The sequence below is a fragment of the Sparus aurata genome, chromosome 20 (assembly GCF_900880675.1).
Source record: "Sparus aurata chromosome 20, fSpaAur1.1, whole genome shotgun sequence".
NCBI lineage: Eukaryota > Metazoa > Chordata > Actinopteri > Spariformes > Sparidae > Sparus > Sparus aurata.
Window position 1 is genome coordinate 16192663 of NC_044206.1, and position 13288 is coordinate 16205950.

The following is a 13288-nucleotide window of genomic DNA, read 5'->3' on the forward strand; positions in this document are numbered from 1 at the left end:
ATGATATAGCAGCCTGGCTTCGACTCAGTTTTATTGTATTGTTTTCATTTGGGGAGGGGGAGTGAATTCTAAACAACACAATGAAGGTAGATTTACTTTATTTACTTACTTTTTTTAGCTTCACATAAACAAACAACAATAAAGAAATAAAGAAAAAAACTAAATTAAGTAAGTAAGACAAACGTCTTTGAGAAGTTGTTTGTCATTTGAATTCGACTTATTCGAATATTTTTGATTTACGAGCAGCCCCTGAATGCAACACAAAGACCGCTGAGTCCATACAAGCGATCAGCTGTTTACCACAGGCCAACACAGAGTTTGGTTTCAATCAAGTCCAGGGTTTTAGAGATGAAATGAGCATCCGGTTTGAGGGGGACGTTTTTTTGTTCCGTTGCTTGTTTTTTGCAGTTGTTGATGACATCTAAGGATATCTCTGTCCTTGTTTGTCGCAACCAAAACATGATCTTTTCCTAACCCCAACCAAGTGGTTTTTGTGCCTGAACATAACCAGAACCCAATCACAGTGCTGTCACAACATAACATTGAAAACTGAACCTAAAGAATCGTAGTCGCGGCATAAAAAAATGTTTCACCATATCCCTGCTTTCTGAAACGTGCACCGCCAACATTTATTCTGGTAATAAGTAAAAGTAATAAAAAATCAGTGAAACGTCCAACCCTCTGCTACATACTATGACTGCGAAAAGGTGAAAAAAAGCCTAAGCCTAAACACAGACAGTTCGAGGATCACTTCAATATCGTGTCAACATCCAGTTTTACATAATCAACAGTGTTAAAGAAGACACAGTTTATAATCAGCTCATATGAACATGTTCAGAACATGACGAGGGGCGGCGATGAAGGGGTACTTGAGCGGATCCGAGAGGGTTGTTGTGGGCGCAGACGAAAAAAGGTCGAGAGCCACTTAACCATACAGCATATGATGTACCGTTCCCCGTAATTATCCTCGTAAAGTAACGACAAAGATATTTTTAACGGCACTGAACTGAACTATGTTTCTCAACCAGGAACCTTTCAGTGTCGGGAGCCGCCGCGGTGCTGTGGGGGGGGATTTGTTTGTGATCCGAGATTTTCAGAACTAAAATACAGGAACGTTACAGCAGGAAAACACTAGCAGAGATTTCCGCGTGCAGCAGAAACAGGGTCACACGCCATCGAGCCGTATCAGTAATGGCTGAGGTGTTGGGGGGTTGAATGGAGTGGTCATGGCTACGTCTTGCATTATAGAGAAGGGATAGAGAGGGTCTTAAGTGGATGGATAGACCCCCTGAGTGGCCTCCATGTGTGTTTCTGTGTCGAAACAAAGTGCACTACAAAATCAAATTACTTTTTCCCAGTCGTATACTGTAACAACAGAGCCGCTTTGCTTTGAACCACTGTCTAAAAAAATGACGAATGGCTCCTTATATCTCTTCTGTGTGGCCTGAAAACAATTCAAAATGCCTCTTTCTGTAGCTCTGTAGCAAGAGAGCTAATGCTAGTCGCGGATGTGTTTACTTTGGGTTGTCTGTGAGGTATTTTTATTGTTCTGTTGTTCTATTTTTAGGGTTTTTATGCATGTCTTTTGACATGTCTGACTCTGAACAATCCTTTTTGGACACGTTTCTGTTTAGTTTTATGCACCACAATGATTTGAGACATTTTCAAGCATTGTGGAAAAAAACAGAGGAATATGTTGACTAGTGTTGAGAACAGATTCCTATTAAAAATGGACTAGGGAAAGAGCTTGAGAAGGGAAAGCAAGGGAAGGACTGGGGCTGCAACTAACGAGCATTTTCACTGTTGTTTCATCTGTTGATTATTTTGTTGACTAATCGATCAGTTGTTTGGTCTGTAAAATGTCAGAAAATGGTGCAAAATGTTGATCAGTGTCCAAGACCAAGACGACGTCCTCAACACAAACATATTCAGTTTACTGTTGTACAGGATTTGAGAAACCAGAACATTTCACATTTAAGAAGTTGAAAGATAGATAATTTGACACATTTTTCATAAAAAAAAAATACAGAAATGCATTAGTCAATTATCAACACATTTCAACATTTGCAAGTGTGACACAACCAGATTATTTTAAGGAGACCACAGGACAGTTTCCAGCTGTGTACGGACATCTTTACCTGTCTTTGTGGCAACCAAGGCAGGTATTTCAAGCCAAAACATGATTTTCCTAACCATAACCAAATAGTTTTTGTGCCTGAACCTAACCAAGACCACCAGCACAGCGTTGTTACAACAAGAAAAGTTAAATTAAACCTAAAGAATATAAAGTTGAGGTTGTTAAGTCACATTTTTAGAGCAGGGAAGATGCAAATACTAAGCCTGCCTGGTAGAGGTCGAGCAATGAAGTGAACAAGTTAAGTTTAAATTCTTAAATTTTGCGTTCTGTTGATGCCGAAGACTCTCCAAAAGTGCAAAAGTCAAGTCATAAAGTTTGCGTGTTCAGTTCTGTTCAGACTTGCTGTCTCTCCCAGACGGACTGCTCAGTTACACATGCACTGGCAGCACAGAGACAGAGCGCCCGTCCCTCTGGGAGTGAGAGTGGAGACACATCTAGGCCATTGATTTTCAATGTACCCTCGGTCGTCTAATGGGCTGCATGAGCAGAGGAGAATCAGACCAGGATGACTAGGGCACCGGAGTCCTCGCACCGCGAAAACTTACTGACACTCGTTTAGTCCGCACTCAGCCGGCTCTCTCCTACACGGCTCTGTGCACTTAACACTCGGCTCTCCACTCCGACATTATATCCTTCTGTCTCTTCACTGTCTCTATTTATATATTTCCCCCCCAACTCCTCTAATCTCTGAGAGCACTTACTCATACACACAAACATGCACACCCCTGCGCGTGTTTAGCAGAAACAACAGCACTTGGACTAAAAACCCAGTTCCCCCGGCTTTGTGCGGTCAAATCCAAAAAGCCTCTGAAACGCTTCAGCGCTATCTTCTCCGCTCGTTTCTGACACGGAGCCAGGTGCCACTCGCGCACAGAAGCACATCTGGGTAGTGCTTTCAGGGAGCCAGCATGTAATTGGGGTCATAAAAGCCGCTCATGAATGAATGATGGATTGTAAAGGCAATCTCAGCCGCAGACACCGTCGACCTGGGATGGGTGGATGGATGGATGCAACAGGGACAACGTTGTCTGCGATGTTTGCACAGCATATGTATCAGCGAGTGTGTGCACAAGCAAGCATCCGTATGTCAAAACAAAGTTCTTATTGACTTGTCAGGCCCTGGAGGTAGTAGCACACAAGTCAGGTAACATGCTTCTGAGCAGGGAGCTGCCCCGAGGACAGAGTTCAAGGCGGCAAACCTCAATGCGTTCCCTCCATTCCTCGCTGTTTAAAGGTGCGACACTGCAGGTCGGGCCGGTTGTTTTATTGACTTTTACCTTGCACTTTCTCAGCCGTGAAACCTTGTGTGTTTTGGAAAGCTTGCGTTTCAATTTTTTGGCAGGAGCTACCCGCAGGCAACAACCACTTCTTTTTTTGTCGTCAGCCAGCCCACGGAGGGAAAATTAAACTCAGGATTCAGCCAAAAATTGTAGCGGCAGCAGTGAAATGTGAAGGTTCAACTACACTTTAAACACCAAATTTTGTTAGGTGTGTTACCGTATCATGAATAAAACAGATGTGTTGTGAGCATAATTAGGGGAAATGCCAATTGAGAAATTCTGGGCCGAAACTGATGAACAACATTGTTGTTCTTGATGTTTTGTCTCTTGTGCCGGGGGAAACAATGAAAACTTGATAACGAAAGACTGACTGAAATGTTTTTGAAATTAGTCGGCCCTTCCAAGTACTGATTCAATAATTCTAATTTATAAGGAAGATAAAGAAGAATATAACCTTCTTTATATGAAAAAGATTTTGTTTTTAGAAAAGTGCCTGCACCAACAGTCCTTTTCGCCTGCTATATTACTACACACTCAATGTTAATTATCTTTTGAGTACTTCTATAGCCTTACAAAATCATGAAAGGGACATCACGAGTAGGGTAGGAACAATATACCAATTTCAGCGTCGACCATGGTTTGAAATGAAGGGCAGTTATCATACCTGAAGAAAATATATTTCACGTTTCTATCAAGGTTTCTGTCAGGACATATTGAAGCATGTTGTTCAACCAAAAACACCCTCTGGGTTTATTCCTTTAAGGGTCATTTTAGTTAGTAATAATCATGATCACAATTATGTAACACAGCAAACAACGATGCAACGAAACCGCATTATTTTCTAAGATTGGTTGCGTTTTCAATAAGAATCTCATACCATTGCAACCACAAGCATAAAGCAGACATGCCTGAGTACTGTTGGGTATCGAAAAACGACTTGTCGTTAAGCCAAATTTCAACACCTCGAAGGTTCATCTCATCAGCGTCAGCGGGCAAGAAAGCATGCAGTGTGCTTGTTGAGCCACGATCTGATCTTTTGTTATGACGGACTTAATAAAATCGGTACCATTCAGCGGCTGGTGACAAAGTCAAGGTATCAGTAACGCTATCGAGACCTTTTAAAAGTTACCCAGCCCCATCCACCACTATACACACCAGCCTCTGCCTGTCAGCTTATTTGCCAACAGGCTGATTGCTGTCAACAAGGCGATTATCAGCCGAGACAGATGTGCAGCCCATAAATCGATGCACTCCTGTTCACTATGTCAAGTAAAGCAAAATGTGAATTGCATTGCTAAAACCAGCTTAATTAAGAGATCTATCTATCTATCTATCCATCCATCCATCCATCCATCCATCCATCCATCCATCTATCTAGCATCTGTATATAACATTCACTCATGCATGTGACTCTTCGGCTGGTAAACGCTCCGCTGTGTTTCAAATCTGCAATTAAAATCTACTGTTTCTTGAAGCTCAGCTTGCAGGTGGGATAAAATCTCCACCTACACGCCGTCCATTTAGGAAAATAACCTCGCACCACGTCTCCCTTTCAGCACATCTTAAATATACGCTATCCTTTTATTGAGCCATGTGAAAAAAAAGACCCTGTTATATCGCCTCTGCACTTTCGTGCTCGACGAGTCGCTCACATGTGCGCTCATAAAGTTAGAAGGTGAACCAGGACAAAGTCTGCTTTAATGCCAAGTTTCATATCATTACATGAGACGTAATTACTTTGGATTCTGCGGGAAAAAAAGGGTGATTTTAAGGCATATTCATAATTTGCACTGGACGATTAATTAAGAATATAAAGGTCACCCCTGGAGTCTACTTATTAATATTGTTCATGACCCTTTTGTAAGCCTTTTCTTTAGGCTTCAGTACCACAACCACTCTGATTCTCGAGGGCGATTAATGCTGGAGGAAAAAGGAATGAGGGTAAACAATCACAACCAGTGGCACGCAGTCGCCCGCAGATGACCTCACGCATGCACGCCGGATAAAGATCATTTGTTGCAGGACGGTGAGCTGGAAACAGATCAATCGGCAGAGAGATTTGACTCAGCGCAAAGTTGTTTTTTTTTCCTCTTTTGTCACAGAGGAAAAGAGGAGAAACTGAGTGAGAACTGGAGAAGAGACTTAAAGACAGATAGAGGGACGGACAAAGGAAACGCAAGGTAAGCTAATAAAGTGCAAGACTGCTGAGAGGGCAGCGCCACGATACTGTGGGAGCCCTGACCTTGACTGGAATGGAAACAGAGAGGAGGAGAAGAAGAAGAAAGAAGAAGAAGAAGAAATCCAGACATTAAATTGTGTCACAGCACAAGAGCTCGGCTGGAAGCAGATATTAAGTTCTCCGTCTTGTCATTTCATTCATCTGGAGAGCGCAGATCCCCTCGCCGCATGACTGCTGTGTCATCACAATCAGCAATGCGCGCGATTTGAGACTAATTTGTTTTGTTGCTTTATGGTAATCGGAGCTAACAATTGTCTTTTGATGACTCCACAAGGTCCGCTGCACATTAAAAAATTGCAGACACTCCTCACAACAGAGGATTTGACTTATTACTTCAGCTATTTGTTATGAGCAGAGATTAGTGTGTTTTCATTTTTAAATGTTTCCCAGCGGGCTTTCGATTTAAAATATACTTTTTTGATTTCAACATCAGTGGAGAAAAAGGCAAACTTACTTAGAAATACAATACAAACAGACAGTGGGCGTCTGATTGATGGACTAGCCTTGTTCGAGACTTCTTAATCATCATCCCACACGATTGTGTTTTAGTGATTTAGTGAGCTTTAGACGCAATCCAGATTGAGGACATTATCTTCTTGCGTCAGAGCCACAGAAATGCGAACAAGCATGACTGACATTGACAAAAGTTTGAGAAGTTACATCTCTTACAAAAGAACAAACCAAAAACAAGGACAAAGGCAGAACGCTGGAACATGTGCAGGAGCGATCCAGGAGGTGAGAAGAACGTTCTTGGCCTCCAAGCTGGACGAGTAACTCTCATGTTTCTTATGATATGTCTGTGTTGCAACCCCGACTGCAGCTTCAGTGTCAACTGAAGAGGACATCAGAAGGACGCGCATGTCGCTCGCTACTGATTGGCTATGGCAACATCCCAACCAGACTTGGCTAATATGAACACTGTGTCAGACTGAATAATGAAGTGAAGCAAAATGGCAGTTCAGTCTGATTATCAGGCCAGAGCGTCACTTCAAGGCTCAAGTACCAACAGGGTGAAGGAGGCTTAAGATTCAGACATTTTTGAAAAAGATTTTTAAGTAATATTTGAACTGTATACACAGTGCTAAGGCACAGTTTAAGGTAAAATATTAGAGGCCATAAGGTGATAATTGCAATATTTCCTAATCTTGAGGCTTTGTACGTTTCTGCATATCATGGATATGTTGAAACTGTGCTCATGATCTGGTTAGATTTTGGTGCAAAAAACACGTTTTGGTTTGAAATAACTGTTCTGGTCATCACAAACATGGCGGGTGATGTCCTGAGGTCCTGTCAAAAATGTCATTTCCATGTTGACACAAATACAGCAGCTGTCACAACAGCTGGAAAAAAAACCTGACAAAATCAAAGATGTTCATTGTTGCAACAAACATGGCTAGAAATTGTCCCGATATCCAGTGGTGCAATGCTTAAAAAATGTTGTAACCTTGTTGTCCCTCGTCAAAAAACATCCAAATATCTCGAGTTGAACTGCAGCCTCTGGCTTGCCAGCCTTCACGCCTGAGAAACGGACATTTGAACAGCTCCAGCTCTATGACAGCTGTGCAAACTCAAGGAGGATCATGTGATGTGATCAAAAGCTCCAGAACAGCTTCCGACGTCACCCCGAGGTGAAGCCAGGCTTTTTCGACCGCTGTTTCCAAAGGCCAAGAATTCACTTTGAATCTGGACTTGACTCACATTTTCGGGATCCTAATCTTGACTCGGTGTCACAAACAAACCCAGCGTGAAAGGCAGAAGAGGAAAGAGATTAAGATGGCAGAGAGATTGAGGGAAGCATGAAGGCCAACAGAGATGTACACCGCAGAGACCGAGGGGGGAATTTAGTTTGGCAGGGAGTCTGAAAACAAGCCTGCGAGGGTGTGGAGGAAAGAGGCAGGAGGTTGAAGAGGAGGTGGGCGGTGTAGCAAGATGAAGAATGAAGGAGACAGGGGGCAAGTGTTTGGTCACACAGCAAGTGCCTGATTAATTAAATCCACTGTTTGTTTCTGCACAATGAGAGGGCAGCTCGGAGGCTCGTTCTGGCACCTTGCCTGAAACTCGCTCCTCTCTGTGAGCTTGAACAACACTCTTTCTCTCCTTATCTGTCATCCACACGGGAGCGCCGGTCTTATATCTTAGAAATCTTTGATGTGTTTGTTCTCATTTATCATCTGTATTTGCATCCTCTGGCGCTCACAACAAATCTGTTTTATTAAAAGCCACTTTCTGAATTAAATTCGACAGTCGGCTGGTACCACCCCGCCTCCAATACAAACACAGCGGTCTAGTTAAAGCCATTTAATAATACAGATTTGAAATTGTTTGTTATTGTGGTTTAATTCCCTGTCTACTGTTGTTTCAGGCGCTCAAAATGAAGCTGTTCGGTGACGGGAGCACAACAGATTTTTCGGATGGCCTCACTACCGACCGCTTACTGCTGTCATGCAAACTGCACATGCTGGCTCGCCACGAACCAGCACATACGCAGACGAACCGAACGCTCGCAAACATTCTGCCCTGCTGTCTCTCACGCATGCCTGCACGAGCCTGTGAACACACACACACACACACACACACACACGCACACACACACACACACACACACACACTCCGGCAAGAAGTATGCACAAACTCAAACACTCAAACTGCGTTTGCATAAGAAACGGCAAATGTAAGTAAGGGTGGGTGTTACAGCACCTTCCACAGCAGCACGCACGCCCTTGTATTCAGTCATTAACGAGAAGAGGAAGGTACCAGGGGGGATTGTAGTAATACTGATGTAGGTGCTGGTGCACCCGTCTCCCGAGACAAACTCAGAATAGCTGGCAGGGACGCTGCGAGGCAACGTCTCCTCTCAGCGGCTTAAGAGAGCTGATGGGAGCCAGCTCAGGTGAGACATGGATCACATAATTCAGATCGTTCAGTCTGGTGATCGACCAAAATCGAGTTAATTATATCCACCTTACCCCCTGACTCTAACTTCTATATCAAAAACTGTATCGCTTGCTTTATCTCTGTAATAATAATTTGTCACAGAGGTGGTTTGGTCTTGGGGTGTATTGAATGGCCACACTAATATTACAGGAGTGTCACAGGTAAACACCAGGCAGCAGCGCGGCTCTGTGATCCTCTCGCTTCAGTATGACAGACGGCTCCGTGGATCTAAGGAGGCTGTGTTTGTGTTTGTGCTCAACCTCTGACTGAACTCGCCGAGAATACCCTCCCTTTTCTCCCTTTTTTTCCCCGCCCTGTAGTTTCTCTTATTTTTCTTTGCAACTCCGGTACATTTATGAAGCCAATTCATAAAGCCGTGGGAGGGAGACCCTTGAATTTGTTGCTCAAGTTGACACATTTTCAACTCAATCAGCTCTTCAGGTCACTTCCAGAGAATCCAAGCCAAATCAGCCCATGGCCATTTTCTGCATTTTCCAAAAATGATGAACTTCTATAACCACCAGGGTCTTTCCTTTTATCTCCACATCTTTCCGTCCAATTTAGAATACATCCTGAGTTGCACCAAGGTTACATAAACACAAATAAATCAGTTATTATTGCTTTATAAATCAGTAAAAAGCCATTAATGAATTCAGTATTTGGGCTGCCAGATTGTAAAACACCTCTTGGCTGGTGTGCATCCCGCCATAAACCCCCTTTTAAAGTCTTCCTTATTAAAAAGTAATTGTATTTTTTTTTCTTTTACAGTATCACTCGTGGATTTATTCATTGAGATGGTTTCGCCAGGCTTTGCTGTGAAAAAAAAAAAAAACACCTCATATCTTACTCATAAAAAGGTATGCACAATTAAACCTGGGAGTGCTGTGTCCGCCATGTGCAGCCTCCATTGAGCGTGACACAATGAAGGCCTGAGTGGCGCATGCCTCGCACAAAAAGATGAATGGAATTTTTTCTGTTTGGCGGAGTAAATTACTGTATAAGCCTTCCTTTAGTGTAATTGTTGAGTGAGAGAAAGGTGTGTGTGCACGTGTGTGTGTGTGTGTGTGTGTGTGTGTGAAACAGCCAGTAATTTCTGAGGGTGTTGTTCAAACACAGCGGAGAGGCCTCACCCACTGCAGACCAACAGGCAAACGCCAGCTTCAGCAGCTGCAGCTCTTAATCTCCTGCTCGTCTAGCTGGTCTGTCCATATGTCTGCATGGGCGGAGGTTAATGGAACGCGGCATGTTAAAGCTGCTCTCCGCGGTTGTGTGAGAACAAGTTTTCGGGTGTCGTTATGTAAGCGGAAATGAAATGCGAAAAGGGCCTGAAGGCTGGCAGAGGGGGGAAAGTTGGCTTCGACTGAGAGACTCCTGCGGAAACTCTCACTTGTGTAAATTTAGTGTGAAAAATGCCACGAAATGCAAACTTTGTCGGCCTAAAAAAATCTTTATGACACAAGTCCTGACATGTTAGAGTTATCTTTACAGCTCCCCCCCCCCACCTCCCCGGAGCCAAATGAGCACCATGAGTGGACAAACAACTCTGCCATCAACATCAGTTAACTCAAAAATATAACAAACTAGTTTCAACACTTGGAAAAAAAACCTGCCATGTAATACTGGTCACGACGTCTATTTGTGACTGTTTTAAAGTCATGTATGCAGCTAGATGTTTACAGTGTTCAGAAGTGGCGATTATGTTGTGACAGCCACTTGAAGTGTTGAATGAAAAGTTGTTTATGCTCTCGCAGGTCTGATATAACCGAGAGTAGAAATGTACATTTGACTGAAGGGTGATGACAGGGCTGACGTTGTGTAAACACTTTGCGAACAGACTCCAGTTCTGCATCTGCTGAGGGTGGATCGACATCTAAAACTAAATTAAATTACTTAGAAACACACAGTTGACTCCCGGCTGATTATCCCCGTCACACTCGAGCTGTGGTTCGCTTCAGTTTTTTGGCCCGCAGCCCGGATGTTGTCGAGGCACTCGGAGGAGTCAGCTGTTTCATCACACTGGCATGATCAAATACGAAAACTCCAAACCCCGCACGCGTCTTACCTGAAGTGTCCCACATGTTGAGCTCGATCCTCTGTTTGTCGATCTCGAAGCTGGCCGTGTAATTCTCAAACACCGTGGGAACATAATTCTGAAATGAGACACGCGGGGCTAAAATTAGATGAAAGGCTCAGAGAGGTAAGATCTGATTTAAATCAAGATAGCGGTAGGTGGAAAAAGACAATCTTAATCATTTGAGGCAGCTGTGGTGCAGCCGATAGAACATCAGAGGGAGGAGATATCGTGTGTGTGTGTGTGTGTGTGTGTGTGTGTGTGTGGAAAGTAGATGAGGCCAATTCTCAGTTGTTGACCTATTTCCAAATTCAGAGATTTAGGTCAACAAGCTCTGATGTCATTATCTCCAACACTTCAAGAGTTTCAATTAAAAACTCTACAAGTACGGAGGGAAATGCTGGTCCATTACATCTGCGCTTCTCCTTTCATGTAACATAAAGTAAACTTCAGTTCATTTCAATACAACATTTTCATTATTAATTAAAGTTCCCTTTGTTGATGTAGCCTATGTAAAATGTCAACAGAGATCTAATGACAACGAGGTGTCCTCGCTGGCTTTGTATATCTCCGTGGATATCGTCTAAAATGTTGACTGCTGGCTGTAAAACATTCAGGTTTAAGTGTTGAATCTGTTATTGTGCCTGAAATCTTCTGGTTGATTAGCTAACGTGTCATTTAACTCTCGTCTAACAGATTATTTTGTGAAATGTTTCATCTTTTTTGATATCATCAGTTGTATGGAAGCCCAGTACTGCCAGAAAAAAAGACTGGTTTCACATTATAATATGAAACGATTGACATTATAACAGATCATTATTATTATCAATATTATCACATTATGAAAAGGAACTTTCGCTTGATAACAATATGGTATTTATTATATAGTTATGTGAAATGTTTCACACATCATAATGTATCACGTTATAATGTTACAATTTAGAGTTTTACATTAAATGTTTCACGTTATATCTTTATAATTTATTGTTATACATAGACGTTTCAGGTTATTACGTTAGAATCGACTGTTATACTGTAAAAAAGTTTCATGTTATATCTTAGCATGGTTTACATTACAATATATTGTATAGAATAACATTTTTCACGTCATAACAATACCTTTTAATATCATAACAAGATAGTTTCACATTATAATTTTTCATTATGACATTAAACGTTTCAAGTTAAATCACAATCAGTTATCAGGTTGAAACAACAAACTTCTCATGTTACAACATTATATTGGTTCCTTTTTTACTAGTGTGGCAGCAATAAGCTTCCGTACATCAAATCTTAGTCCCATTGGAAAACATTATAAGAGGCCATTCAGTCACATGACTGGTTGATTGAATTGTTTGTTTGTTTGTTTGTTTGTTAGACAGGGACAGTTAGCTATAAGCTTATGTACAGCTGTAGTTCCTGGAAAAAAGACCTCACATCATCAAATAAAGCCAGCCCAGCAACAACAACAACAACAACAACAACACATTTTTAAGACATTAGAACGCAGAATGGAATGTAATTCCTCATGTCTGACGTGATAAAATCTAGAAAAACAAGTGGTGATTCAGCGAGTTTCTCAGAGGCAGAGACTGCTCCTTCAGCGACCGACGGATTACGCGCGTTGTGCGCAAAAGGCGCACGGACCACAGGGCGATTTGTGTGGCCACTTGTCGCGAGTCTGCACCTGAAAACGTCCTCAGTTCATCTAGTGTTTACATTATTATAGAAATAAAAGACCCAACAACGTCTGTGATAAAGAGGCGTATAATCTGTGTAAAGAAATCACCAATCCCCACTAATAAGAAAGGATCTAAACCATTTGAAATAAATACAAAACGCTATAAATTAATGATATATTTGTGCGTCATCACTCATTACCAAACACTCAGATGAGAAAAGTGAAGTGTCAGTGTAAGTGTCCGGCTGGATGGAGATGGAGCCGCGCCGCCTGGTTCCAGCAGGGGCTTTACGCACCTGTGCTGCAGTCATCACTCAGGTGTTCACATCAGACTGTGTCGTTCTTACCTCTGGGTACGAGTCTTTGGCGAAAACGTGAAGGAGAGCCGTCTTCCCGCACTGAGCGTCGCCGACCACCACGATCTTACAGCGGAGTAATCCCTTGCTCTCCATCGTGCCCCGAGTATCACTGAGTGGCTCCGTGCCGCTGCCCACTTGTCATTTAGCTCCAGGCAAGTTCAGGGTTGAGGATCAGCTCTGAGTGATGTGAATGCTGTCAACGAAGGAGAAAATCACGTCAGATCCGAAAGGGACAGAAACTTCAGCACCACAGTCTGATGGAGTTTCGGCTACATGCTCTGCGCACTGCTCTGCCCCTCTGCTCCACCAGAGAAGTGAGATGTGACTACACCTGTGAAGGAGCGTCACTGGAAACCGGCTTCCTGTGAGAGCATTCAGAATAAAAGCCTGGAACATAAAACAAGCTGACTATAAAGCTTTCTGACTGGCTGGAGAAAACATATTCAACACTCAATAGTCCAATGTATATTTAACAAGTTGATGTTGTTGTTGTTGTTGTTGTTGGTAAACTGCTTTAACCTGCTAATATTGCTTGTTTGTTGTTATTTCTATTTTTCCCTCTGCATGAATGCATGTATTATATCCCT

General features: G+C 42.6%; 1 protein-coding gene across 1 annotated transcript in view; it reads right to left on the reverse strand.

Annotated features, from left to right (window-relative positions):
• LOC115570572 (rho-related GTP-binding protein RhoN-like) overlaps window positions 1-13040 on the reverse strand; it is a 34399-nt gene extending 21359 nt beyond the window's left edge. Inside the window, exons 1-2 of the mRNA XM_030399131.1 lie at window positions 12690-13040; window positions 10653-10740 (exon numbers count right to left, since the gene is read on the reverse strand). Of these exons, the coding sequence (XP_030254991.1) occupies window positions 10653-10740; window positions 12690-12794 (193 nt within the window). The 5' untranslated portion in view covers window positions 12795-13040. The remainder of the gene's footprint in view (window positions 1-10652; window positions 10741-12689) is intronic.
• Window positions 13041-13288: the final 248 nt, after the last annotated feature.